This window comes from Neodothiora populina, assembly GCF_041146345.1.
Source record: "Neodothiora populina strain CPC 39397 chromosome Unknown canker_contig_12, whole genome shotgun sequence".
Lineage (NCBI taxonomy): Eukaryota > Fungi > Ascomycota > Dothideomycetes > Dothideales > Dothioraceae > Neodothiora > Neodothiora populina.
The window spans coordinates 1,451,058-1,475,891 of NW_027191404.1; the positions used below are offsets into that span (position 1 = coordinate 1,451,058).

A 24,834-nucleotide genomic window follows, 5' to 3' on the forward strand; every position below is an offset into this window, starting at 1 on the left:
TCAAGGTGTCCAGCCTCTTTATGCGGGCGATTAGTACCGAAATACCAGCACTGATCACCGCATAGCAGCCAGCGTGACGGCTCACAGGCTCGTACAACATTCAAATAAGCTCCGGCTACGGGTAATTGTACAAATGTCGTGACTAGAACACATGTTCGTTGTGTGTTTAGGTTCCTTCATTCATGCGCTCTAGGAGACGGTTCTCTTACTAACACAAAATTGACGGCTCATGGTCCTGTCTACAGTTCTGACAAGCTTGTGTGGAAAAATACTACTCAAAATTGCCTTTCGTACTTCGCATTCAGCAGCCGTGCAGTGATGCAACTATGAGTCCACTTGCTAAGTGGGACTGACATGATAGACGCGAAGGTGTTTATTAATATTGTGACAGTGCCTAGCTCACAGTGGCATATAGTGAGCAGAAGCAGGTATTCCTCACGAGTGTCGCGACCAACAAAGTATTCTTATCTCCGTAGTAGCTTCGCCTCACCCTACGCGCATTAGAGACAGAAAAGTCGTGGTACAACTCCTATACGCGCGGAGGAGCGGGCTACAATATTCTCGGAGCCATTTGCTTGGCGATCCTATAAAGACTTTCTGACTTCAACTTTGTGAAATCCATACAGCAACGGAAACCGTGAGTTCCGAGATTTCATGTTCGATAGAAAGCGTGTGCGCCAGCCGCAATGGCGTATAGGGCCGTGTGGAACACTCTTCCTGAACGGGACAATAACTGACACATTAATCATATTCGAAGAAAGTGCCGGCTCCTCTAGTGTCCCGGTAGCTGAATGGACCGACAGGTTTCGGGAGATCACTCGTAAATGGCTTGACTGTGTTACAGGATAATACCATTTCGGTGCCGGTTCGCCATAGCAGGTGTCATAATGATCAGCAAACATCAGACAGGATTGCTTCGGAATTCATCTCCGAGATAATGAGCATGAATCAGGTATGCATAACCCGACTTGAACCAATAGGTACATGGAAGATCCCTGAATTGTATGGTGGCTACATGCCGTAGCACCTCGATTTGATATACGCACAGATATGGTGCGGTAGTACAAAGATGCCACGCGCGCGCCGCAGGTCGTGATATCTCAAGAGCCTTATTTATCATGTTTCAAGTAGTTCAACACAGCTGCACGGCAACGTGCAGAGTTCGGTTCTCGCACCATGGACAGCGCTGACTCAACAAGTGCAGTTGTCGTGTATCAATCACCAGCTTAAATTCACATGGAATCGGAATGCTTTCCATCATAGGGCAAGTCGAACCCGCTTCCTGTCGGCGATGTGCAGGGAGTGTAGCACTCTATTCCCTTCCTCGATGCATGTTCACCTCTGAAGACGGATTCCATTACTGACACATGATCAGTGCAATGCAAGTGTCAGTATCAGGAGGCGTCGGAGCTCGAGTCCCTCGGTGACCTTATCTTTCAATAAAATCGACGTTACAGCACCAATAATACAGCACTGAGGTCTGGACTTCCAGCAAGTCTTGTCCAAGCGGAATCAAACTCCGAAACAAAAGCCCTTGCACACGAATAAGTCGACGCGAACTGAGGTACCGTACAGAAAGTACTGCAAAGCGAGCCAAGCTAGGCGCTTTGCCGCACTTAGCATAAGAGCAGACATAAGCGATAACGTGTCAGTCGCCAAGCACGTTGTGTACACTATGCTCTATGCGGGTTCATCTTTCACAAACACATGATACCAATGGTCCAGATCGCATACTACCGTAGTTTTCTCCGCTCCATCGACGATGACAGTAAAGCGTTGCCCTAATCCTGTCGCGACCCATGCTAAACGCAATATTTGTTCATTTGCTCTGGTATTGCACGACTCATCATCTCGATGATCGCGAGAGGTGCTCCTTACTTCCCGGAGCATTTCACTCACGGTATCGAAAGCCCTCTTACGAACCTAGCTGCTACATCAGGACTATGCCGTACTAAAGTTCCAAGACTTCTCCATTGGCATTTGGTAGCCATTGGGCGAGGTTTCCGCGTTAGAATAGGAGAGCGCGATGTGATTCTGCCAGTCCATGTATCTGAGGTCCTCGACACAGAATGTAATGCCAAGCCACACAAGCTATGGTGAAGTCAATGTCTCTCGTCTCAGTTCTCCTGTACCAAAACTTGGAGGCTGAGGCCAGACCCTCATCGAGGCAGCTGTTCACACTAACCCGGCCCCCAATTGCATCCTAGTCAAAACATCCGTGTTGCCATGTTGAGATTCGGGCACCCGCCTCGATCAAAGGAGGTGACAGTTCGCCACGCCTAGCCATTGTACCGCTTAGCCGCTTGCGTACACCCCTCGCCCTTTTAGTAAGTATGATACAGTACCTTAGAGTCGATCATGAACGAAAGGGCCTACCTTACTTGTGTTGCTGTTTCTTCTCGGACACTTGCATCATTGAATGCTAGAGGCGGCCCATCATTGTGCGTGGAAGGCAATTGGCGAATTTTATCACTATATGTTGCTTTGCATGCTCCTGTCGATTGAGAAGCCATTCTCTAGTGCTGCACAGAAATCTTAAAAGATGGAGCGCAACTACCGGCCAATATTACCCACGAAGACATCGTCTGGTTCCGACACCCACTCGACGCCGCCCAACCATGACACTGGTATCGAAACTCGAAGGAAGCGACAGCAGATCATCGTTGCTTGTAATGCCTGCCGCAAGAGAAAAACAAAGGTATTTAGCTATGCTTGTCTCTCCTCTCGCTCCTTCATTTTCTTGTCCTCACCTTTCGCTCGTCTGCGGCCTTTTCGAACTCAAAGGCATTCCTGATTCGCTCCAGTGCGATGGACATAGGCCAGTGTGTTTATCATGCAGTCACAAGAAGACGACATGCTCCTGGACTGCAGATCCAGATGCTCCACCGATCGTTGCCTTGAAACGCAAATACGATGTATTGAAAGAGCAATCGCAACTTTCGCGTGATCTCATAGAGATGTTGAGGACCCGACCAGAAGGCGAAGCCTTGGAGATCTTGCGATGGCTCAGGCAAGAGCATAGCCTTAATTCAGCATTGGACTCGATCAGGGTCGGCAGAATGACCGAGGATACCGAGTCGTCAACAAATGATGATGACCATGGCGAGATGGAGCAGACTTATGTCTTGCCAACGATCAGTGCTTCTTCAACGTCTACTACGCTCAATACAGCCAATGTGTATGGATCCGGAGCCACACAGGATGGAGTATTGTCAAGAAAATTCACGAGTGTAGTTCTCACTTCTACTCTGCCAAGGAGGGTCTCGATCCAGGATCTCCTAAATGGAGCCTGAGTGGTTGCGATCGCACTCAACAGCGCAAGCCTACGAGCAGTCTCGTCGACTATCTGGGATAGGCATAATCCATCTTTTCTCCATACAACCCATTGCAGGAGGGACAAAAGTCGTGCTTTGCTATTTGGAGCTAAGCGGCGGAACGACTATGATCGGTCTTCCGCAAGAAGACCATGATACCAAGCTGTCAACAACGTGTTGGTCCCTCGGAATACTTCATCGCACCTAGGGAAACCAACAGCTTGGTATTCGGACTTGTCAGAGACACTTTCAGCATTGCGCAGTCTAAGTAGGCTCCCTTCATTACCGCCGATCGTCATCGTGACATTGACAAGCCATGGGTGCACTGTGTGAGTTCTCCAGGAAGTCATTCCATTTCCAGGCAACTGATGATCTAGACTCATAGCTTGCAAATCCGAAACTGCACCATCCTTCCGCTAGGAATGTCACCACCAGCGGTATCAGCCAGGAATGCATGTTGTCTCACTATTCAACCGTTTTCGGATGACAGAGTAGCTTCGATAGCTTGCACTGCAAGGTCTGGAGAAGATACCGGAATAGAGCGTACTTGGTCCCGAATGGCCTGTATCCCCGGAACAATTCTGACTGGCTTGATCGACCAGTCCTGCATCATCATCGCAACTCATTGGAATGGTTCTGCCCTGGTTCGTCCTGGCCCTATGCAATGCGATGGAGCCTGTAGAGCTCTGAAAGAGGGCGATACAAGCAAGGTCCCAACCGTAGATTTTGTCCCTGGGGATATGTACCTTTCTCGACATGACTGGTCTGCAGAAGTTGTGGTGTCGCGATGCCGCAAACACACCAAAAGTCCACAACTACTTACATCGCGCGTATTGTCACAAGCAGTATACCTGCATTCTTGTCGTGCAGAGAAGTCATATTCGGATCATACAGAGGACCATGCAATGCAATCATGGGTCACTTCAGACACAGTGAGTCGCGCACAGTTCCCTGGGTTTACTAGAATACTTTCGATAGTCACACATAAACATTGTACAGGAGAACTACCTAGCGTACCTACATAATCCATGATACAGACGTGGCGCACCGGTCATTTGCATCCTGTATCCTCGGTTAACTCCAGCCGATGCGCCCCCCCCTTTTATGCGCAGAGATGTGCTGAATGCTTCCGAATCTCTTACTCGATGATTACTCGATAAATATCGAGTAATTCTAATGCTAACGATGTGAACGCCGTACAAGGTTCAGGGTCTGCGTAAGTTTTCCTCGAAACACCGGAAACAGCCGGTGAGTGTTTGTAGAGCAAGAAGGAGCACGAAGACCTTCCCTTTCGGTGAACTATGTAGTGCTCTAATCGCTGTATAAGAGAGGTGATGCATACCTATCAAAATCAAGCCACAGCAGATCCCAGGCTACAACAATGACAGCAACTACCTAAGTTATACACAGTAGCATCAACACAACCGACCAAGGAGCTAATCTTATCAGGACTCGGCTGCAGACGACCGCCAAGAAGTGGATAAACCCTCTCTCCGGACCCGGCCGACCTCATCCCATCGTTTTCCTTATCAGTGGCCCCAATGATTCGTCCGCCTCGACACGTGTTGAACTCTCCGTGGTTTTGATCGAGTAATAAGTTCACCCTGGTCGTCAATTGACTGTGCAAGAGGAGCAATGTTCAGCTGGTCACGGCAAAGAGAGTGCTTGATGACGGCTACTTTCAACGACGCACAATGTCACTTCAGGACGTAGCAGTTATGTTGAGAAGGCTCTAGCAGCGTCAGGTATTGTTTCATTCTGTGCACCACTATGATCCCGGTGGATCTTCCGCGCTCAGATAAGGTAAGGACGGATACCCGATACCCCACGTTGTCAAGTGATGTCTGAGCGGTCTAGTGGGAATAATAATAGGGTGTTTTCTAAAGCCACTCATACCATAAGTCATTTCTCTTCCTTTTCCTCTTCTTCCTCACCTACACTATCCCTCCATAGTAGAGAACGACTCAGCTCTGGCTCCACAAGTATTTTATCCCCTGAAGATTTACCGCTGACAGAGAACATCCTCTGTGATCTCCTCATAACAGCATTACTTGACATCCGCAAGAGTGCCGGTTTTGTGTTTCTGGGATAAACAGTAAACGCACAATATGGTTCCTCATGCTACGGAGGGGTCGAGAGTTTCCTCGTCTACCGGGAACGACATCACCGTTCTTGCTTCATCTAGAGCCGTCGTCGGAAACAGGGAAAGCGCTGCAACCATTGTAATCTCTACCGTCACTGGCAAAATACAGTCCATATATCACTCGGTTTTGGACCCTTCGTTCTTCCCACCAGGCACACCATATGTCGACCATTCACCGCATATTCTCATCCCCGGACTTGTAGACGCACATGTTCACCTTAACGAGCCGGGAAGGACGGAATGGGAAGGATTTTGGACTGGAACAAGAGCTGCTGCATTTGGAGGTGTGACTACCGTTGTGGACATGCCCTTGAACGCCATTCCTCCAACCACCACACTGGCTGGCTTCGAGGAGAAAATCGCAGCTGCGCAAGGGAAGTGTTGGGTCGATGTGGGATTCTATGGTGGGATAGTGCCAGGGAACGCGGCAGAACTGAAGCCGTTGGTGAAGAAAGGTGTTAGAGGCTTCAAGGGGTTCCTTATCGACAGTGGTGTAAGTGTTTTTGTTAACAGGCCATGCTGGTTGCAACCTTGCTAATCCGGCCTCTAGGTCGATGAATTTCCCGCAGTTTCAGCAGACGATATCACAAAAGTCTTCGAAGAGCTAGCCGATGAGCCAACGACAGTCATGTTTCATGCAGAGATGATCCCTCCTGTCACACAATCCGTTGGCGACGATGTACAGTGGTCTTTACCGCCTCTTGAACCGACCGGACCTTTGGATGTCTATCAGACCTTCCTCGATTCCCGGCCCTCATCATTCGAGCTGTACGCGATCCTGGAAATTCTTAGCCTCGCACACCTAGCGCCGAACCTACCTCTTCACATTGTGCATCTGTCAGCCGTAGAAGCCATTCCCCTGCTACGAGAAGCTCGAGCCAAGGGTGTGCAAATCACGGCTGAGACGTGTTTCCATTACCTCTCACTCGCCGCTGAAGCGATCGAGAAAGGTGACACCAGGCACAAGTGCTGTCCACCTATCCGCAGCCAAAGCAACCAAGACGGTCTGTGGAAAGAGATGTGTCGTTCAGACAACAGTTGCATCAAGACCATCGTTTCAGACCACTCTCCTTGCACACCAAACCTGAAACTGCTACCAGCGCACGTTGCAGGTGCGGTGCCAGCGGCGGAGGCTAGCAAGGATGTGGACGGCGATTTCTTTGCTGCTTGGGGCGGCATCAGCAGTGTCGGACTAGGTCTCAGCATTCTTTGGACCGAAGCACAGTCGCAGTCACGGAACATTACGATAGAAGAGATCGTGCAGTGGTGCTGCAAGAACACCGCGATACAAGTTGGCCTCGAGGACCGGAAAGGAGAGCTCGGTGTAGGCTTTGATGCCGACATTGCCGTATTTGATGATACAGCCGAGTTTGTTGTTCAGCCTAGCACAATGCTCTTCCGCAACAAATGTAGTCCTTATCAAGGCAAGACCATGAAGGGCGTGGTCAAGGAGACCTGGCTTAGAGGCAGAAAGATACACACAAGGGCAGAGGGTTTCGTTGAAAAGACGGGTCCTCAAGGAGAACTGCTACTCGAACCTAGGGTGAAGATCCAATGATTCGGACCTGTATAACGCACATATTCACGTAGTACCCAAAAGACTGCGGTACGAACAGGCAGCAGCTTCGAAAGACCAAAAATAAAACGAGAGCATGATTACACGTCGTCAAGACTTTTGCCTTCTTCATATTATGTCGCCGTAATTTTGCTATGTTGCTTTGACCCCACCTTGTGAGCGCGGAATGGCTCCGTTCCTACCTTGTGCATCGAGCTCTCCCGTATCGTGATAAGCAAGAGTACCCCGGAATGGTGAATCCTACGGGACGAGGAGTCAAACTATAAAGATGCAGAGCAGCTTCGTGGGTCGCCCTTGGTATGTGATATTTCTGCCTCCTTTACTTCATGATAAGACAGCTCATCAGTATCCTTTCTTATTGTCATCTGATTGTGGTACGTGAGAAGCCATGTCGCGCACATCAATTGAGCTACATTCTATGCCCACGAAGGTTGACTCGGCACCCAAAAGCGTAGGAAGTCTGACATCTTTGGCGCCAATTGATCGGGAATCGCAGGCGCGGGATGGCGATGATGAGCAAGGAGCGGCAGCAGAGGCCTCGTTGCCAGCACCGGTGACTTCGAAGAGTGGAACTCTGATCATCATTCTCTCGACTACTCTTGTCACGGGTATCGGGTCCATGCTTAATGGCATGGTCACTGTGTCACTTCCTCAATTGACCATTGATCTAGAGATACCCGGAGCTTTGCAACTATGGTGAGCTTTTCTCGAAGCGCAGCAGTAATGCGATTAGTAATGACATAAGCCAGGCCTTCTTCCATCCAAGCATTGACATGTGGTTGCACGCTTCTGCTGTCTGGAAGTCTCGCAGATACACTTGGTAGCAGGTTGATGTACTTGACTGGCTGTGTCCTGCAAGCTGGCTTTGTGTTGGGCTGTGGCCTTTCGAAGACCGCGACGGACTTAATACTCTTCCGGGCTCTGTCTGGTGTATCGCTGTCGTTCTGTCTACCAAGCGCTGTGAGCATCATTACTGGATCATTCAGCGGAAGCAGGAGAAATGTAGCCTTTGCTACTATGGGAGGGGGTCAGCCTGTTGGCTTCGCGATTGGACTGACCCTTGGTGGTGTGCTGACAGAAACCATCGGTTGGAGGGTCGGATTCTATATTGCTGCAGCTATCAATGCAGTCATCTTCGCTATCGGTTTCTTTGGCTTGCCTAAAAACACTACACGACCTGACGGGCTGGCGCTCACATGGCACCAGAAGTGGGAGCGAGTGGCCCACGAGATTGATTGGGTGGGTGCTATTATCGCTAGCACCTCGCTCGCCATGCTTTCCTACGTCTTTGCCAGCATCACGGGAAGTACGAGCAATATACGAGAGCCGTCCAGTATCGCCTTGCTCAGTACGGCATTTGCACTCATACCTTGCTTCATCGTGTGGGTTGGTAGACAAGAACGCCTTGGCCGACCAGCTATCATTCCGAACTCACTCTGGCGCACGCGAACGTTTACAACCATCTGCCTCGCTGTGTTCATGACGTGGGGCGCGTTCAATGCTCAGGAGACCATTACGACATTCTTCTTCCAGCACGCACAGCATCTGACCCCAATCCAGGCGTCGATACGCTTCTTGCCAGCGCCTGTGACAGGAGTGGCTGCCAATGTGTTGATAGGCCTGCTGGTGTCGCGCGTAAGAGCAGACGTACTGGTTGCGGGAGCATGTTTCATCGCCTGTTTCTCTGCCGTTCCGTTGATCACTGCCAGCCCTGGGTCGAGCTATTGGAGTTCGGCTTTCATTGCCAACATACTCTTGCCAATAGCTCCGGATTCACTGTTCACAATTTCTAATCTTGTCATCACGTCTTCCTTCCCACCCAAGACTCAAGGATTGGCAGGGGGTGTCTTTAACACTATCAGCCAGATTGGTAAGAGCGTGGGCTTGGCATTGGTTGCTGTTATTGCCAGCTCGGTCACAAGGAAGTCGGACTATGCCGACAAGAAGGACGCAGAGGCGTTGATGGTAGGTTACAGGGCAGCGTACTGGTATTGCTTTGCCAGCAGTGTTGTGACATTACTTCTGGTATCATGGGGTCTTCGCCGGATAGGCAAGGTTGGACACAAGAGAGACTGAGGTGAGTCTTGCTGCTGCATCTATGGATTGGAAGAAGGGGTCAATCCTCTGCACGAGTCGAGAAGTCTGACCAGACATAGAAAAGTTGTATCAACAATTCAATGTAACACAAAGTGAGGCTCGAAGACTGAAGCAATTATAATTGTAGAGATTAAGAGATTAGATTGTGCAGTAAGCAAGAACATGCGGGTAGATCCGCCAGCAGCGAGGTCAGAGCGCGGATGGGGTTGGCTGCAGCGAGTACCTTCCGTAAGTAAGTCGTAGCTGCCCTGTGAGCCTGTGTCTGTCCGTACCTGAACTTGAACCGTCATCACACGCCTCCCAAACTTCATCAACACCACGCCTGCACCTTCACCACCGCATCTGATCCCACCCCATCAAATCTGCAGAACCACATCGACAGCAAGAACGTAACTAGATACACGACATATCCCACCCTCGACTGTAGATAAAATGGCGGAGAAGGAGGTTCAGCAGACGATCCAGCAGTTACACACTCTCTCACCACACAACCTCAGCAATGCATCATCACTGCTATCGCGTGCAAAATTGTCTCTCCTGAAGCTGAATGCGCTCGTGCCTTCTCCTGAGAATTCCACTCACCACCTCCAACTTGCACGCGAAGTGCTTGAGCTCGGTGCTCTCATCTCTATTCGACAGAAGGACCCTCAGGCATTCACCAGATACTTCCAGCAGCTCCAACCCTTCTACTCATTACCTGCCGAGCGATGGGGGAGCCATGACAAGGGTGGCAACAAGAGCAAGGTTACCGGTCTCCATCTCCTCTTGTTGCTCAGTCAAGGCGACTATGCAGGCTTTCACACTGTCATCGAGAGCTTGGATACGGCATACGGCGGCAAGAAGAAGCTGGATGAAGATGCATTCATTCAATACCCCATGAGACTCGAACAGGCTCTGATGGAGGGAAGCTACGATAGAGTGTGGGGTGAGACCAAGGGCGAGAGAGTACCCAGCGAAGAGTTCGCTGTTTTTTCGGAGGTGAGTGTCTGCACGCAGACCACGGCGGATCGCTTTCTAATCATCAACAGGTCCTTGTCAACACCATTCGCTCCGAGATTGCTTCGTGCAGCGAGCGCGCATACCCTTCGCTGCCAATCGCCAACGCCAAGAACCTGTTGTTCCTAGATTCAGAGGGCGCTGTCATTCAGTTCGCCCAATCGCGCGGCTGGGTGGCAAAGGAGGGCCGCATATACTTCCCCCAGCAAGCAGAGGAGATGGCCGAGGGCCAGAAAGACATCCTTGCTGCCAGTGGCCAGGTCATCGAAAACACCTTGGAGTACGCTAGAAAGCTAGAGACTATTGTCTAAGGGCAATGTTGCATTGCACAATACATGAGGAATTTTGCGTATGAGACGATCAGCATTACATCAGGGAGAAGGCGGCGACGTCTGCGTTCGAACAAGGACTGTGCCCCCCCAATTACATACCACAGGCCTGATCTCCGACGTGCTGATGAAGTGAAAGTAGCATGCTAAACTTTCACTCTTCCGCCCATGTACTTCTTTTCTCATACGTAATCCACGATATTCTTCTTGCAAAGAAGAAGAAGCTCTCTCATTGACCCTGTCTGGCAACAGAGACAAGTGGAGAGCTTACACAGGCTCACGAGGACCCCCAGCATATAATATTACAGAGGGCTACCTGATATGCGATAGCAACCACGCTTAGATAGCTTCTTCATATATATTACGTCTTCCGGGCTGCGTCCGATGGTGCCGAACGAATCATGCGACGTGTTTACCTAAGGTAGTTACAGTGCCGGGGCGCTCCCCTTCTATCACCCTAGATCGCAGTGCCTCAAGTATACTTGTAGTCTTTCTACACGGCTCTGCGCTCAAATCAATGTGAGCTCGCTTGCCTGCTGGCCGAGGTAGGTTCTGCCGTTCTTGCTTAATCAGGTAGCTTGGAAGGTCACGTCTGGAAGCTCATATCGAAGCACTTGGACGACCACTTCGTATACGTCTCGGACACAGATCAGCTACCACACTGCAGTCACGGCACTCTCGGAAGTGATTTACAGTGATTGCCGTAAGGGACAAGGTACCATGCAGCACATTCCGCATCTGCATGTAACTACGACTTGATCGTTGGGGGTATCATTACTGTAGAGTGATCATACTTGTTTGTACGAAGTGATGCGACAAGCCAAGGTAGCTAAAGTACACATATATCTCCACCGTGCATAGCCCCCAAGTGGCATGCTACTGCAACCACTTGCCGTCTTCACATTGGCAGGTGCCGACCTAGCCACAATAGCCCGAGCAGAGCAGTGGAATATTCTCACACCTTCACAGATCCGAGGAGGCATAAAGCACCAGAGCAAAGCGTATTTTTAAGCATCCTCTCGCGAAAAACGGCTTCTGATACACAGACACGAGATACCATGCTGGATCGACAGGAGCCCTTGAGAATGTCACGAAGAGGCATATAGTATAGACCTTCGTGATCGACATATTAGTCCTGTGTTATATAGCTTCGATCAAGCGCGAGTCGACGGCGGCTAAGGTGATTCAAGAACATCCTCATACTTGATTGACACTTGCTTGCGGTCGCGTCCACCAAGGTACCTTATCCACATGGGTGCTTTAGGTATTGCGTTGGGTAAGGTATTCGATGATCACAGTGGAATCATGTAGGTAGGTTCAGTTAAAGGAAGACTTGGCCAAAGCGTGTAGATTGTTGATGACGGGATCGGCGTCGATTGATTGGCCGGCCCCTCAGATTGCCAAGGCAGCTTCTCCTCCCACAGGCTTCAACCTCCGCAAAGGGACAGCTTCATCACAGTTCGATCACTAACCGTCCTTCTTTGGTCGATCCGATAATCGACCGCCTTACTCATCGTCTCGTTCACGCGAGGCAGATTGCTACTGTACCTTGCTTCTCAGACACCAAAGCTTCTACATAGCGCATACTTTGACACTAGGGTGATTGGAGCTTGTTGTGATTCTACAACGCCACATACTCACGATCAACAACTTGCGCGTCCAGCTGTCCCAAGCCAGCTATCCGAACGCGCGTGGATACTCGAGGTTAGTCTTCCATCACAGTCCCACTTCGAGCCATATATGCGCTTTGCGCATGTGCGCATATACGAATGCAGAGAGTGGGCAATTCGGGGGCCTCTGGATCAGATCGGCCATGGTCAGGAGAGCGCGAGAGACACAGAGAGAGATAAAGTGGGCAAATGGGCTGTACGGGATCTATGCGCCATGAATCAGTGGGCTCGAGGCATGCGCCGCAATCGGTCTTTGCAGTACCGCCACAAGTCATGGCGAGGATGAGAGCATGAAAGCACGAGGGCCGGTTCTGAGAGCGAGAACGAGACACTGTGATCATCGGCGATACTATTGCTGCAAGGCGTCCATCCGCGGCCCGCTCGAGGTGCGAGCTTGACTTTGGCCTCGAGGTCTCCTCTCGATGAGCCCGCAGACCCTGTGCAGCCGCGTTTCCCCCCTCAATACTCGAGTAGCGTCGTAGACAGCCCCTCAATTGCCCATACCTCAATTCACAAGCCCAGTTCTCTGCTCGTGACTGGCTGAAACTAGCTGCTCACGCGTGGATTAGGACGAGCCCACACCCTGGTCAATCTGAGCCTTCCCTCAGCTGTGGTGTTCGTGCACACGACGACCGCGCCTGCTTCTTCCGGCGACCTATTGCCGTTAAACAACCTCAACACCCCGATCTCACACTATGGGTATGATTCCAATTCTGCAGTTCCCTTTTCTTATCACGACCTGTCTTTTTGTTTGTGGTCGACTCTTGCCTTGATTTTGCCTCTGATAGCTCGACTGCTTGGAGACGTTTCCGCTTACTCTCGCCCGTCAATAGCAGATTCGGATTCCTATCGTCCGCGCGACAGCGTAAGTCACATAGAACCTTTCTTAATCTCCATCACTCCCCTATCGCACACAATTTTTCAAGCTCTGCGTGGGCAGAGCATTACGGGCCTGGATTGGAACGACCACCCTGGAACAAGAGCGAGGTATGGCTTCGCCGAACCACTACGGATCGCTGCAAGGACCTGGACTGGCTGGCAACACCGATCAAGAGAAATTGCTTTGACCTTGATATGTGGATCATACCGACATTGCTCAGGCAGTGCGTTGGTTGGCATTGACACGTGGGTCTGGGGGCTGAAGGATGGGTGACGGGACTTGCATTCGCGACCGAGGCGGATGTCAGTCCGCGCGAAGGACGCCCCAGAAATAGTTGCCAACAGCACCGCGACCCACTGTTTAGTCACACTGCAGTGATTGCGAGGCGCAGGACAGACGGTCACTTGTTGCGCTGCATCTCACTTCACTCGCGCGCAGCCCCGCATCCGAATTGATACGTCTATTGTTCTCTTAATTCACACCTCAGCTGCCATCATTGCGATTCCCAGGCAACCACTCGGCGCAAAGGAGTTGCGCATCACACTCGACCCTCGCTGCTTCATCACACTCTGGAAGCCACCTCACCTGCTCAACCCAGATGGAACTAGTCGAGCCTAGCGAAACGTGGAGCTTCACTGATATCTGGTTTGCTAACTCTTTCTTCCAGCGCGACAGATCCCACTCACGTCGCCGTTCTAGATCACCCGCACGCCGCGACCGCCGCCGCTCGTTTGACTCCAGATCCCGATCCCGCTCTCGCGGCGGTGACTACAGACACGAACGCAGGTCTCGCTCACCCATCAACGGTGCATCTGGTGGACCGAGTTACAATTCCTCTGCTTATCCAGAACGTGGCGGCGCAGGAGCAGCCCCTGCGAGAAATTTCGAGGATCGTGGAGCCAACAAAGATCAGATGATGCAGAACGTGCGTGAGCAGTCTCAACAGGACCGCCGTGTCTACGTCGGCAACCTATCCTACGATGTCAAGTGGCATCATCTCAAGGACTTCATGCGTCAAGGTAAGATTGCGGCTTCGTGACTTTGGTGTGACGACACTGACCTGTTCCACAGCTGGTGATGTGCTTTACGCAGATGTGTTGCTTCTTCCGAATGGAATGTCGAAGGTGGGCTCTTGATATTGGCTGGTTTCCCTGGCTTTCTTTTTGGTTTATGGATAATGGATTGACGGATTGGACTTTCGTCCGGGTGATTGTAGGGATGCGGGTAAGCTTGACCAAAGAAGATATTTGTTTGGTTCAATGACTAATGCACATCCTAGAATTGTGGAATATGCGACAAGAGATCAAGCACAGAATGCTGTCAACACACTATCCAACCAGAACTTGATGGGTAGACTTGTCTACGTGCGCGAGGTAAGTTGATTTCCAATATGTCCAGCTTCTTTCCGTGTTCTTGAGCAGGCAATGACTGACATGATGAAAATCTTCCAGGATCGCGAGTCAGAGCCTCGATTTTCCGGTGGCCCTACGGGTGGCATGGGTCGCGGTGGCTTTGACGGCGGAGCTCCTCGTGGTGGCTTCGGCGGCGGGTTCGGTGGAGGCATGGGAGGCGGCATGGGAGGTGGCATGCCCAGCTCTCAGATCTATGTCTCAAACGTTTGTTACCTGATGCTTAGCGATCATGTCGTACCTCGCTGACCCGGATCTTAGCTGCCATACACCGTCGGCTGGCAAGACCTGAAGGATCTATTCCGTCAAGCTGGTGAGGGTTCCACATCCGATGATGATACTTTCAGGAGTTGCTGACGTTATCATAATAGCTCATACTGGAACCGTCGTCCGCGCCGACGTTCACGTCACTCCTGATGGACGCATGAAGGGCTCTGGTATCGTAGCCTTCGATAACCCCGAGGATGCACAGAATGCGATTTCGCAGTTCAATGGGTACGAGTGGAACGGCCGTGCCCTCGAGGTCAGAGAGGATCGTTTTGCTGGCGCTCCCCGTGGTGGATTCGGTGGCCGTGGTGGCTTTGGCGCCATGGGAGGCCGCGGCGGATTCGGCGGTGGTCGTGGCGCTTTCATGGGAGGCCGCGGAGGTTACGGCGCTCCAGGTTTCGGAGGCGGCTTCGGCGGAGGCCGTGGCGGAATTGCTGGAGGTTATGGTGGGGGTGCACCCGGTGGTTTCAACGCCCCTGCACCCGCTGTTGCTTCCGCTCCTAACCCCTTTACCGATTTCGCTACGTCTGGAGGCGAGCCAGGCCCTCTTATCTACGTCCGCAACGTAAGTCATTTAGACGTGAATTACCGGGTTACAGCTTGCTAACCCATCAACAGTTGCCATGGTCTACCAGCAACGAGGATCTTGTTGAGCTCTTCACCACCATCGGAAAGGTCGAGCGCGCCGAGATTCAGTACGAGCCAAATGGCCGCTCTCGCGGTACCGGTGTTGTCGAGTTCGACAACCAAGACAACGCGGCTACTGCAATCGCCAAGTTTTCTGGCTACCAGTATGGCGGACGTCCTCTGGGTCTTACTTATGTCAAGTACGCCAACCAGCAAGCGCCCGCCGACCCTATGCAAGGTCAGGAAGCCACTGCCGGCCTCACTCAAGACCAGATCATGTAAATGGACGAAGGCAGGATGGACCTCTGAGGAGTCACGGTGCAGTGAATGCTGCCCTTCACTTTGCTGGAACATTTTTAAAGAAGCTCTGGGTTAGAGAACCAAGATGGTGCGGGAAAGAGGGAGGGGATCAGACAAGACTGTGTCGTAAAAGCTGCGAGACCACCAAAAAGAGGCATGGCTGGCGTAAAAGCCGTGCGTGTTACTTGTTTTTATCTGATCACAACGAATGCAAGAGGAAGTACATGTCTATTCTCTACGCCTTTGATTTCTTCCGTCTTCTTCGACAGGGAAAAGTGATGGTCCACGAGAGTCAAACATCTATATTTGAGGGTTAGATCCTTTTTTTGTTTCTTCTTCGTACCAAGAGTGACATATATACAGAAACCAAGTAATTGGCATGTCCTGTCCCTGTCGACAGGGCAGATGATCGTCTACATACTTGTCTATTTGCCAGGTTGTTTTCCGAGCCTCTAACCCCACTGCTTAATTGCATCGGTCACTGTTGCTACTGCTGCTGCTGCTGCCGCCACTACGGGTTGTACCATTGATATTGTCAGTGCCATTACTGCCGCACAGCAAACCAATGCATAACCCACTCATACACAGCCCACTGAACAGCATTGACGAAGAAAGCGCGCACGCTGCAGACGCCCAGACCTCGGAAAAACACTTTTGGGCCTTCTGTCTGGTAGGCTTGTTTGGCGATTTGATACGAGGAAAGCTTGGTCTGTTGTTGGGGGCTATTGTTGAGTAGTCGTGAGGTTTCCGAGGCGGCAGGATGTTGTGATTGTACTTGCTGGGCCGGGGTGATATCTTGGGTTTGCAGTCGGGTTTTGATCACGTCTGTTATTGGCGTCAGTCCCTCATGTACACGGTCGTGATATGGAGACGTAAGTAGGACTAGATCTTACCGAGAGGGAAAATCGAGGCCCACGTCACCACGCCTGCTATTCCTCCGCACAAGAGGACGGACATCCATTCTGGGGCTTCTTTTGTTGTTGGTGTTAATTTCGTGGGCTCGGAGAAGTGGTTGGTGATCAGGACGCGTTTGCTCAACTCGTAGGACCAGAAACTGTTTTTTTCCATGGACGATTGGTTGGTTTGTGGTCTTTGGATTTTATTTTCTTTGGGATTTATGTATAGTTTTCACTTGATGGAGAGGAGATGATGGAAAAGGAATGGAGAATGGGTAGACACATTGTTGCTTATGATGGAAAGAAGAAGTGGAGACGTACTAGAACCCATAGCCTACGCTATCCCTCACACTCGTGATTGCACCACCCCAATAGAGGCCCCTGATACCACCTTCTCTCCACAATTGCTTTGCGATGGCCCACGACGAAGAAGAAGAAGAAGAAGAAGAAGAAGAAGAAGAAGAAGATGCAGACGACAAAGATGAAGACAACGAAGACGATGGCAAGGAAGAAGAAGGAGGAGGGGCACTGTTGCTGACTTGAGCACGGCATTTGATCAGCTCCGTAGGCGCAGAAACAACAAACGTAGCTAGACCCGCAGCGGCGCCAGATATCCATGTCTTAGACAAAGAAGACGGGTGAGACGGATCTTGTGAGAGTGCGGCCATGCTGCGGTTGTAAGTCATGAACATCAGGGCGTTGAGAGCGCCATAGCCCAAGACAGGAGCTGCTGTGCCTTTGAGCAGGTTACGGATGGATGTGGGTAAATCATTGAATGTGAATGTCGGCTGGACAGTATTGACATCTCGGAGGACCGGTGCTAATGATGATGACAATGGTGGTGATTGTCGTTGCAATTGAACCTTGACTATGTCGAGGGGATTCCCTATTATGATTCCTGCTGCTCCGGAAACATAGCCAGCCCAGAAGTCGGCGGACATTTTACTGCTATGACTCTGCGGTCCTCATCGGTGTTACACAATACCATCGATGTATCTGTACAGTACAGTATGTGGCGACTAAGGTACCTGCAGCATGTACCTTCGAGTCACGCACGGGCCAGTGTGGAGAATGCAGTCGGCGTCATGAGTCATGCATATGTGCCTCTCACTCGCAAGGCATTCACCATCAAGACACTTTTGCCTCCCACCTTCCTGTCCGAAACAACCAACATTATCCTTCCACTTCTTATACATAGCATGATTGGCATTGTGGATCATTTGATTCTCGTATCCTTCCGCAAGAAAGCTCTATAATTCCGTTGATTTCTCGTTAATCACCGTCTTTGGATTGTTGCAGCGTACATTCAGTGCCCCTCCACCGCCACTTCCCCACTCACAGACCAAACAACAGCTACCTTGCTTTCCATCACTTGCATCCTGTACAACCCCTCCAAGTATTCAACCCCCGCTCGTGGTGTCATCGACTCTAGATGACTACAACTACAACCGAGAAAGCCTGGGATTTTTCTCAGGTGCTCAAGCTCATCAACACCCTTGATGCCAATCCACCGTCGTCCAGTCCGGCCCAATCAATACCCGCCCATTCCGCTGCTGTGGCGGCTGCCGCTGCCGTCAATGACTTTGACTTCGGCGTCTCCCAGTCACTACCCAATCACTCTCCCTTTGGCGCTTTCGAAAGCACCTCGAACGGTGGTGTGCGTCTAGGAGACTTCGACAAGGTGTGGGAGTATCTGGGAGCACCACTCCAAGCTCCTATCCCCAAGTTCACCAATCCCACTTCGACCGCCTCTGAGAAAATCTCTCCAACACTCAGAGAGCGAGTTCCTGTCAAGACAGACTACACCAGTGACGGTGCAGTCTATCTGACTCCGAGCAAGAAGAGCATTCAATGGAGGGATGAGGCGAGCGCCGGTGGTCTTTTCGACGTCGCTCCATCGTCCTCACAAGAGCCGGTGAGGCTTACCAAGACGCAGAGGAAGAAGAAGAACAGGCAAGAGCGGAAGAAATTGGGCGCCGAGGCTCTTGTTTCTGCCAGCGACTTCGAATCGGAAGCCGATGATCACCCAAACCGCTTCACTCCAGCTCGCAAGGCTAGTGTTCACACTGTTGTTTCTGAGTCACCGACTCCGAGATACAACCTCAGATCATGTTCGGCCACTGCCGCTGCTGCTTCTGCCGCTGCTAAGAATGCAACGCCATCGAAATCAGAAAGTTCGCTCATCACTCCTGTGAAGAAGTCACCAGAGTCATTCTTCGAGAAGAGGGAGCGCTCTCGCTCTCCAACAAAACAACCTCATCGCTCCAAGAGTACTCAGGCCTCTGATGCCGCTCCTTCGACACCAGCACCGAAGACTCCCCTTGCAGCCAGTCGGAAACACTCTCAGCCTATCACCACCACACACAAGACACCAGCTACTGATGGCAAGAATAATCAACGCAAAGAGTGGCCGGTCGTCAATCTTCAGGACAAGCTTGCACAAATCAACAGGTCGCCTTCTTTCTTGCCTGCTTCTGTCAAGCCAACTCGTCATACGAACCTGACTCAGCCTACTCTTACGTCTGACGGTACCATCGAGAAACTCAGTGAATCACCGTCCAAGCACAGCAACAACCGCAACATCATCAAGCCCAAGATCGTTCGCACCGGCGAAGACCGCGACTTGGCTCTTCTTTTGAAACTTGTCTCCGATTTTTACGAAGATCGAGGTCACCTCGTCAAGCCAGCAAACTTGGCCAATCATTCAAACAATCCCAAAGGTATTCATGTCTTTGTGGATGCTTCTAACATTTTTATCGGTTTCCACGATCAACTCAAACGATCAAGAGATATTCCGCAACACTTTCATGTCCCACGTGTCAATTTGTCCTTTGGCGCATTAGCTCTTCTTATGGAACGTCGACGCCCTATTGCCAAGCGAGTCTTGGTGGGCTCGAAACCCAACCTACTTGCATTCGATACTGCCCGAGAGATCGGATACGAATGCAGTCTTCTGGACAAAGTATTAAAGGCTCGGGAGCTGACCGACCGCCAAAAATACTTCCAGGAGATGGAGCGCAAGAAGCGGGAGAAAGGGGGCCGATTTCGCTCTGGTAGCAACAGCGGAGGCGAAAGCGGTGGCAGTGGCTTGGAAACAACCTCGGGCCCCGTGTACGCACCCGAAGCATTCGTCGAGCAAGGTGTCGATGAAATCCTCCACCTGAAAATGATGGAGAGTATCGTCGATACTGAGGAGCCCTCCACGATGGTTCTAGCGACCGGAGACGCTGCTCAAGCCGAGTATTCGCAAGGATTTATGAAGATGACACAGAGAGCGCTCAAGGCCGGTTGGCGCGTCGAGCTGGTCAGTTGGAGTAAGAACATCAGTCAGGCCTACAAGAAGTCTGCATTCAGAAAGGAATGGGGTGACAAGTTCAAGATTGTCGAGCTGGATGACTATGCAGAAGAGCTGCTCGATATGTGATGCGAGAAACATGGACGATTCGGCGGTCTGAGTGCCGACGCACTACCTTTTTTTCCAGTCCTGTGTCTTGAGGGACTGGACCAGATGGTGAATGACTTTTTTTTCGATAGATCTTACATTCACTAAAGCAGCTCAAGCTGTTTCTACCAACCACATCAATCATTCTCACTCTTTTGCCAAACACTGTGCTAATATGGATGTTCCACTATCATGGATCACACAAGATCTCTACGTTGTGATATACTACTCGGACTCTATTCACTATGGCTGCTGCAAGGCTGAAGTCGATCTACCCTTGGCAAGACGATCCGGATCTGTAGTGAACCTATATTCTTCACAAATACTGCGAAAGGAGCCACAATTGGTAGATCCACGTTGCATGCGGTAAGGCTGATCGCATTTCATGTCAAGCAGACAGGCCGCAAATCATGAAGTGAATTGACCTTCGAAACTCTGTGTGGATGAAGGACATGAGGAAGGGAGAAAAACATCTCGGCCGAAGCAGCTCGGATGAAGCTCTCCCCAGATCCACTAGCGCCGCCCTGCAACGGGGTCCAAGTTTGGAGCAAGCCCGATTGTCTGTCCCCCCGTCGCCTCTACCATTCTCTCTGTGAATGACCGAACGGCCGAGCCGTTTCAGGCGACATGCAGTACTGCTGGAATGGTAGTTATCGCCAATATGTCGACAACGCCACAAGTAGTACCCTGTATAGCTAAGGTAGGTGGCTTCTCTGAGTAGTCTTGTATAAGATAAGTGTATGTCCTTTGTTTCTCGTTCTGCTCTTCTTCCATCGGCTTTTTCGTCCGTCGGATCCAGAAAGATATAAAAAGATCCCTTCATCGGAAGCTATACCTATCACGAGCCCCTTGCACTGTTTCAGCTGCACGTTAGAGGTAGCTAGTACGTAGCAAACCTCACTCTTGGGTCACTGCAAGAGACACATCACAGGTCGTCGCGATTTTTCTGTCTTTTTGTCTCCAAGTCAGCTCTGCAAACGCGGTGATGGCAGGACCTCAGAGCATGTCTTCGTCGACGGTCGCTACAGATTATTTTCGCAAGACAAGCGACGAACTCGAAAAGGACGATGGTCACCATGCGACCGAAGCGAAGTCTCTACCCTTGGTAGGTACTTCGTCAGGACGCGCCTCGTCCGCAAATGAACGAGGCGATGTCGAGAAAGGTGGTGTGAAGCTAGGAGGACCTCCAGCGTTCGACCCGAGACATAACCCCGATGGAGGACTCGAGGCTTGGTTGGTGTTGGTGGGAGGGTTTTGCTGTCTATTCTGTTCTTTTGGGTGGATCAACTGTATGTGTTTACCCCTTTACGCAGCCATTTCGTCGCTGTATCTTGTTATTTGCCGAGCACGCTGACACCGACGAACGATAGGTATAGGAGTTTTCCAGGAATACTATCAGACCCACCAGCTCAGATCCTACACATCGAGCACGATCGCCTGGATCCCCTCGTGCGAAGTGTTCTTCATGTTCGCGCTTGGCCCACTGATAGGCTACTTCTTCGACTCGTATGGACCGCGCTACATCCTCCTCCTCGGCACATTCTTGCATGTCTTTGGACTGATGATGACGAGTCTCTCGACCGAATACTACCAATTCCTGCTCGCGCAAGGCTTCTGCTCCGCCGCAGGAGCGAGCATGTGTTTCTATCCAGCGATATCAGTAATGCCCACATGGTTCTTCCGCCGACGCGCAGCAGCTTTCGGGGCCATGGCTGCAGGGTCCAGCATCGCAGGCGTCATCTTCCCCATCATGGTAGCGCAACTGATCCCCAAAGTCGGCTTCGCATGGACAATGCGCATCTGCGCGTTCCTGATCTTGTTCATGATGACCATCGCCAACATGACCATCAAAAGCCGGCTGACGCACCGGCGCAAGAAATTCGACATCCTGGACTTCCTCCGCCCCCTAAGAGAACCCCCTTTCGTCCTCATGACCCTCGCATCCCTTTTCTTCTGTTTCGGGCTTTTCCTACCCATCAACTACCTGCCCCTAGAAGCGATCTCCTTCGGCATGTCCCAGCGGCTATCAAGCTACCTGATCTCGATCCTCAACGCAGCCTCGCTGTTCGGGCGCGTGCTCCCAGGCATCATCGCCGACAAAATCGGCCGCTTCAACGCCATGGTCGTGCTCTCCTACTTCACAGGCATCATCGTCTTGGCGCTCTGGCTGCCCGCAACAGCCAACACACCTATCATTATCTTCGCGGCTCTGTATGGCTTCGGCAGCGGCGCATTCGTCAGTCTCGCGCCTGCGCTCACGGCCCAGATCACGCCTGATGTGCGACAGATTGGTGTTAGGACGGGAACGGTGTTTGCATTCATGGCGATCGCAGCGCTTTGTGGCAATCCGATCGGGGGTGCGATCATTGACGCTGATCAAGGCAGCTGGGTCGGGTTGCAGATTTGGTGTGGCGTCATGTGTATTGTGGGTGCGTCGGGGTTTTTGGCGGCCAGGGTGAAACTCGAGGGGTGGAGGGTGGGCGTCAAGGTTTGAGATTGAGAGTCGTGCGGCGTCACTGGGGGCTTCGTTTATATGGCTCAACTGGGCCGGTTTGGGGGCCGGATGGGGATGGACCTCTCCAGGGGTTTGTGGTTCATCAATTAATATAGGGTTTGGGGTGGGATACCAGACTCAAAAGATTGGGCCTTTCGTGCATGCGATGCATGGATGGGACTTTGGTTGTGGGCTTGACGACTGGTTTACGATGCGCGCTTATCTGGCCTTAATGTATTGTAGTGTATTACCTTGCTCATGAGTGTTAACGAGAATAAATCTGTGATGAATTATTTATGGGATTGAGCATTAATGATATATCAAATCATTCTGTATGTGTGATATTTTCGCCATGGAATTGTCATGGATGGAGAATGGATAATACATAGTCATTCCGTATATGTAATCCATGTATCAGATATCTAGTCTGCGAAATACGTTATCCTTCTTCGGACCATGCTCTATGACACTAGCCAACGCCCTCTATAAGAACAAATAAAGAATTCAAAACCCCTTTCCCAACCTGACAGTCTCTCCACCACTACCATACCACAACGCGCCCTGCCTGGAATCGAACCCCTTTTCCTCGCCCACAACCCAAGCCAGGCCCTTTTTCTTCCCTTCCTCGCCATCAACAGGCCAAAACTCCTCCTTCAACCACTGGTTGATACCTTCGATGACCTCGACCAACTCAGCTACTTTGCCACCGTCCACTTCCCCATCTGCCGTCTCAAAGTCTTTGCTCTCGATGAATCGCGCCACTGTCAAGTGAGCCGAGGGGACGACGTATCTACTTGCTACTTTGACGCCCGTGGCTGATGCCATGGAGAACAGGTCTCTGCGCAAGTGGTGGTAGGTGTACGTATCTGCCTCTGCTGTCCTCCGGCCCTCGCTAGCAGAAGCAGAAGGAAGATCTTCGCCCGCAGCAGGCAAAAACGACAGAGCAAGTGCCTGAGCGTCAAAGGACAGAGAAGGCTTGACCAGACGCGCTCGACACTGCGGATTCTCGTAGCTGTAGTCTGTTATCGCGGCCATGTGCGGTTCGATCTGGGACACTAGAGCGTTGATCTCGGGCGCGGTCAGGGAGTGGGTTATTTCTAGAGCTGTCATGTGGAGGGATGATTGTGGCATTGTCCAGAGATCTTTTTTGGGTGATAGTAGTGTTAGTGTTGCTTCGGCTAGGGGTCTTTGTGGCGACTTGAGTCAGGAAAGGTGTTGTAAGGGGGGGAGGTGGTCCGTGATCATGTCAAATGTGAGGATGGAAAAGCGATAGAAGCAATTATTGCCATATCCAGAAATGGACGCGTTCTTTGGCGTTCTCCTGGCGATACTTCGGCTTCGGCGCGTACCTGCCTGCCGGCTGTGGGACTTTGTACATTCCGTACTTGATTCTTGCCCAGCCAGTCGTCGCGCCTTTTTAATGCAAAGTAATGAGAGAGAAAGGAGACTCTGGAATTAAGAAAAGCTCAACACGACTTACTGGGAGCTACTGTTTTCAACCTCCGCTGGACCTCAGCTATCACTTCTTTGACCTCCTGAGGCGGACGAGCCCAGAAGACCAGGCAATGTCTCGGGTCTTTATAGTCAGGCTCCAGAGGGTCCTCGAGACGTTTGAGTATCTGATCGATGACTACGCCCTCGAATTCAGCAGACAGCAGCTTTTTCTTCTGCTGTTCCGTCCGCGCAGTTCGATGAGTATCATATCGTGACTGGATCTCTTTCTGGGGACTATCAGTCACTTTTCGCTCGTTCAGATGGTCGTTTCTACATGGCTTCTCTTCATTCTATGTGTGTTTCTGACTTGATCTTACTGGAAATTAACTTACGGGATCATTGTGGCAGGTTTCAATCAGCCCATCATAGGGATTATCCGAGAGCGAAGTCGCGGCGCCCGAATAGTCCTCGAAGGTATACGAGGCCGCCATGTTCCTTCTTGCTGGTTTGCCTGATTGATCTGGCCTGGTCGCAGAACACTCTACACTGATTGGTAAGATTCAAGATGAGACCTATGCTACTTTCACTTCTACTAATTGATCGCTGGCCTGAACGACTGGTCGGTACCCCTACTGAATCGACGGTGATGCGAGAAAGGTGATCAGTCGACTGACTCTGCTCGGTAAGTCACAATTCTTGGTTGATCGATCACGAATCGCACGAGTATGCGAAAGATGTTGTCAACATGAGATGAACCCCTGACGGGCGGTGGGTGGTCTTGTTGATATGCCCCAGAAGATGGGGGCCTTACTCAGGCCTCGGCCGATGACTCACAACACATGAGTCGTGGAAGCTACTTTCCTCGCCAATCTCCTCGGGGGAGCTCCTTCCGCCAAGGTGGTGATCACAAACACGAAGATATTCTCGAGGAGCAAGCAAGCAAGCCATCGTCTTGAAGAT

General features: G+C 51.2%; 8 protein-coding genes across 10 annotated transcripts; 6 read left to right on the forward strand and 2 right to left on the reverse strand.

The window, feature by feature from the left end:
* Positions 1–5,422: 5,422 nt before the first annotated feature.
* AAFC00_001173 (uncharacterized protein) lies at positions 5,423–7,015 on the forward strand (the record flags this gene model as incomplete). Its single annotated transcript, XM_069340332.1, has 2 exons — positions 5,423–5,950; positions 6,008–7,015. 2 exons carry the CDS (start codon positions 5,423–5,425, stop codon positions 7,013–7,015), a joined length of 1,536 nt encoding a protein of 511 aa, XP_069203799.1.
* Positions 7,016–7,421: 406 nt separating this feature from the next.
* AAFC00_001174 (uncharacterized protein) lies at positions 7,422–9,109 on the forward strand (the record flags this gene model as incomplete). Its single annotated transcript, XM_069340334.1, has 2 exons — positions 7,422–7,729; positions 7,783–9,109. The coding sequence occupies 2 exons, from the start codon at positions 7,422–7,424 to the stop codon at positions 9,107–9,109; spliced, it is 1,635 nt and encodes a 544-aa protein (XP_069203800.1).
* A 453-nt stretch (positions 9,110–9,562) lies between these two features.
* AAFC00_001175 (uncharacterized protein) lies at positions 9,563–10,437 on the forward strand (the record flags this gene model as incomplete). Its single annotated transcript, XM_069340335.1, has 2 exons — positions 9,563–10,108; positions 10,159–10,437. The coding sequence occupies 2 exons, from the start codon at positions 9,563–9,565 to the stop codon at positions 10,435–10,437; spliced, it is 825 nt and encodes a 274-aa protein (XP_069203801.1).
* Positions 10,438–13,603: 3,166 nt separating this feature from the next.
* Positions 13,604–15,590, forward strand: AAFC00_001176 (uncharacterized protein; the record flags this gene model as incomplete). 2 transcript variants are annotated; one of them, XM_069347899.1, is made up of 7 exons in its annotated part: positions 13,604–14,024; positions 14,077–14,129; positions 14,346–14,378; positions 14,457–14,621; positions 14,676–14,727; positions 14,786–15,246; positions 15,300–15,590. In XM_069347899.1, the coding sequence occupies 7 exons, from the start codon at positions 13,604–13,606 to the stop codon at positions 15,588–15,590; spliced, it is 1,476 nt and encodes a 491-aa protein (XP_069203802.1). The 2 variants fall into 2 exon arrangements, with proteins under 2 accessions (XP_069203802.1, XP_069203803.1); XM_069347900.1 differs by lacking the exons at positions 13,604–14,024; positions 14,077–14,129 and having other exon boundaries at positions 14,352–14,378.
* A 562-nt stretch (positions 15,591–16,152) lies between these two features.
* AAFC00_001177 (uncharacterized protein) lies at positions 16,153–17,445 on the reverse strand (the record flags this gene model as incomplete). The annotated part of the gene is made up of 3 exons (XM_069340336.1): positions 16,153–16,433; positions 16,502–16,662; positions 16,826–17,445. The coding sequence occupies 3 exons, from the start codon at positions 17,443–17,445 to the stop codon at positions 16,153–16,155; spliced, it is 1,062 nt and encodes a 353-aa protein (XP_069203804.1).
* A 491-nt stretch (positions 17,446–17,936) lies between these two features.
* AAFC00_001178 (uncharacterized protein) lies at positions 17,937–19,928 on the forward strand (the record flags this gene model as incomplete). Its single annotated transcript, XM_069340337.1, has 1 exon — positions 17,937–19,928. One exon carries the CDS (start codon positions 17,937–17,939, stop codon positions 19,926–19,928), a length of 1,992 nt encoding a protein of 663 aa, XP_069203805.1.
* A 1,003-nt stretch (positions 19,929–20,931) lies between these two features.
* On the forward strand, positions 20,932–22,440 carry AAFC00_001179 (uncharacterized protein; the record flags this gene model as incomplete). 2 transcript variants are annotated; one of them, XM_069340338.1, is made up of 2 exons in its annotated part: positions 20,932–21,235; positions 21,317–22,440. In XM_069340338.1, 2 exons carry the CDS (start codon positions 20,932–20,934, stop codon positions 22,438–22,440), a joined length of 1,428 nt encoding a protein of 475 aa, XP_069203806.1. The 2 variants fall into 2 exon arrangements, with proteins under 2 accessions (XP_069203806.1, XP_069203807.1); XM_069340339.1 differs by having other exon boundaries at positions 20,950–21,235.
* Positions 22,441–22,944: 504 nt separating this feature from the next.
* Positions 22,945–24,365, reverse strand: AAFC00_001180 (uncharacterized protein; the record flags this gene model as incomplete). Its single annotated transcript, XM_069340340.1, has 3 exons — positions 22,945–23,582; positions 23,921–24,161; positions 24,267–24,365. The coding sequence occupies 3 exons, from the start codon at positions 24,363–24,365 to the stop codon at positions 22,945–22,947; spliced, it is 978 nt and encodes a 325-aa protein (XP_069203808.1).
* Between the last annotated feature and the right edge of the window lie 469 nt (positions 24,366–24,834).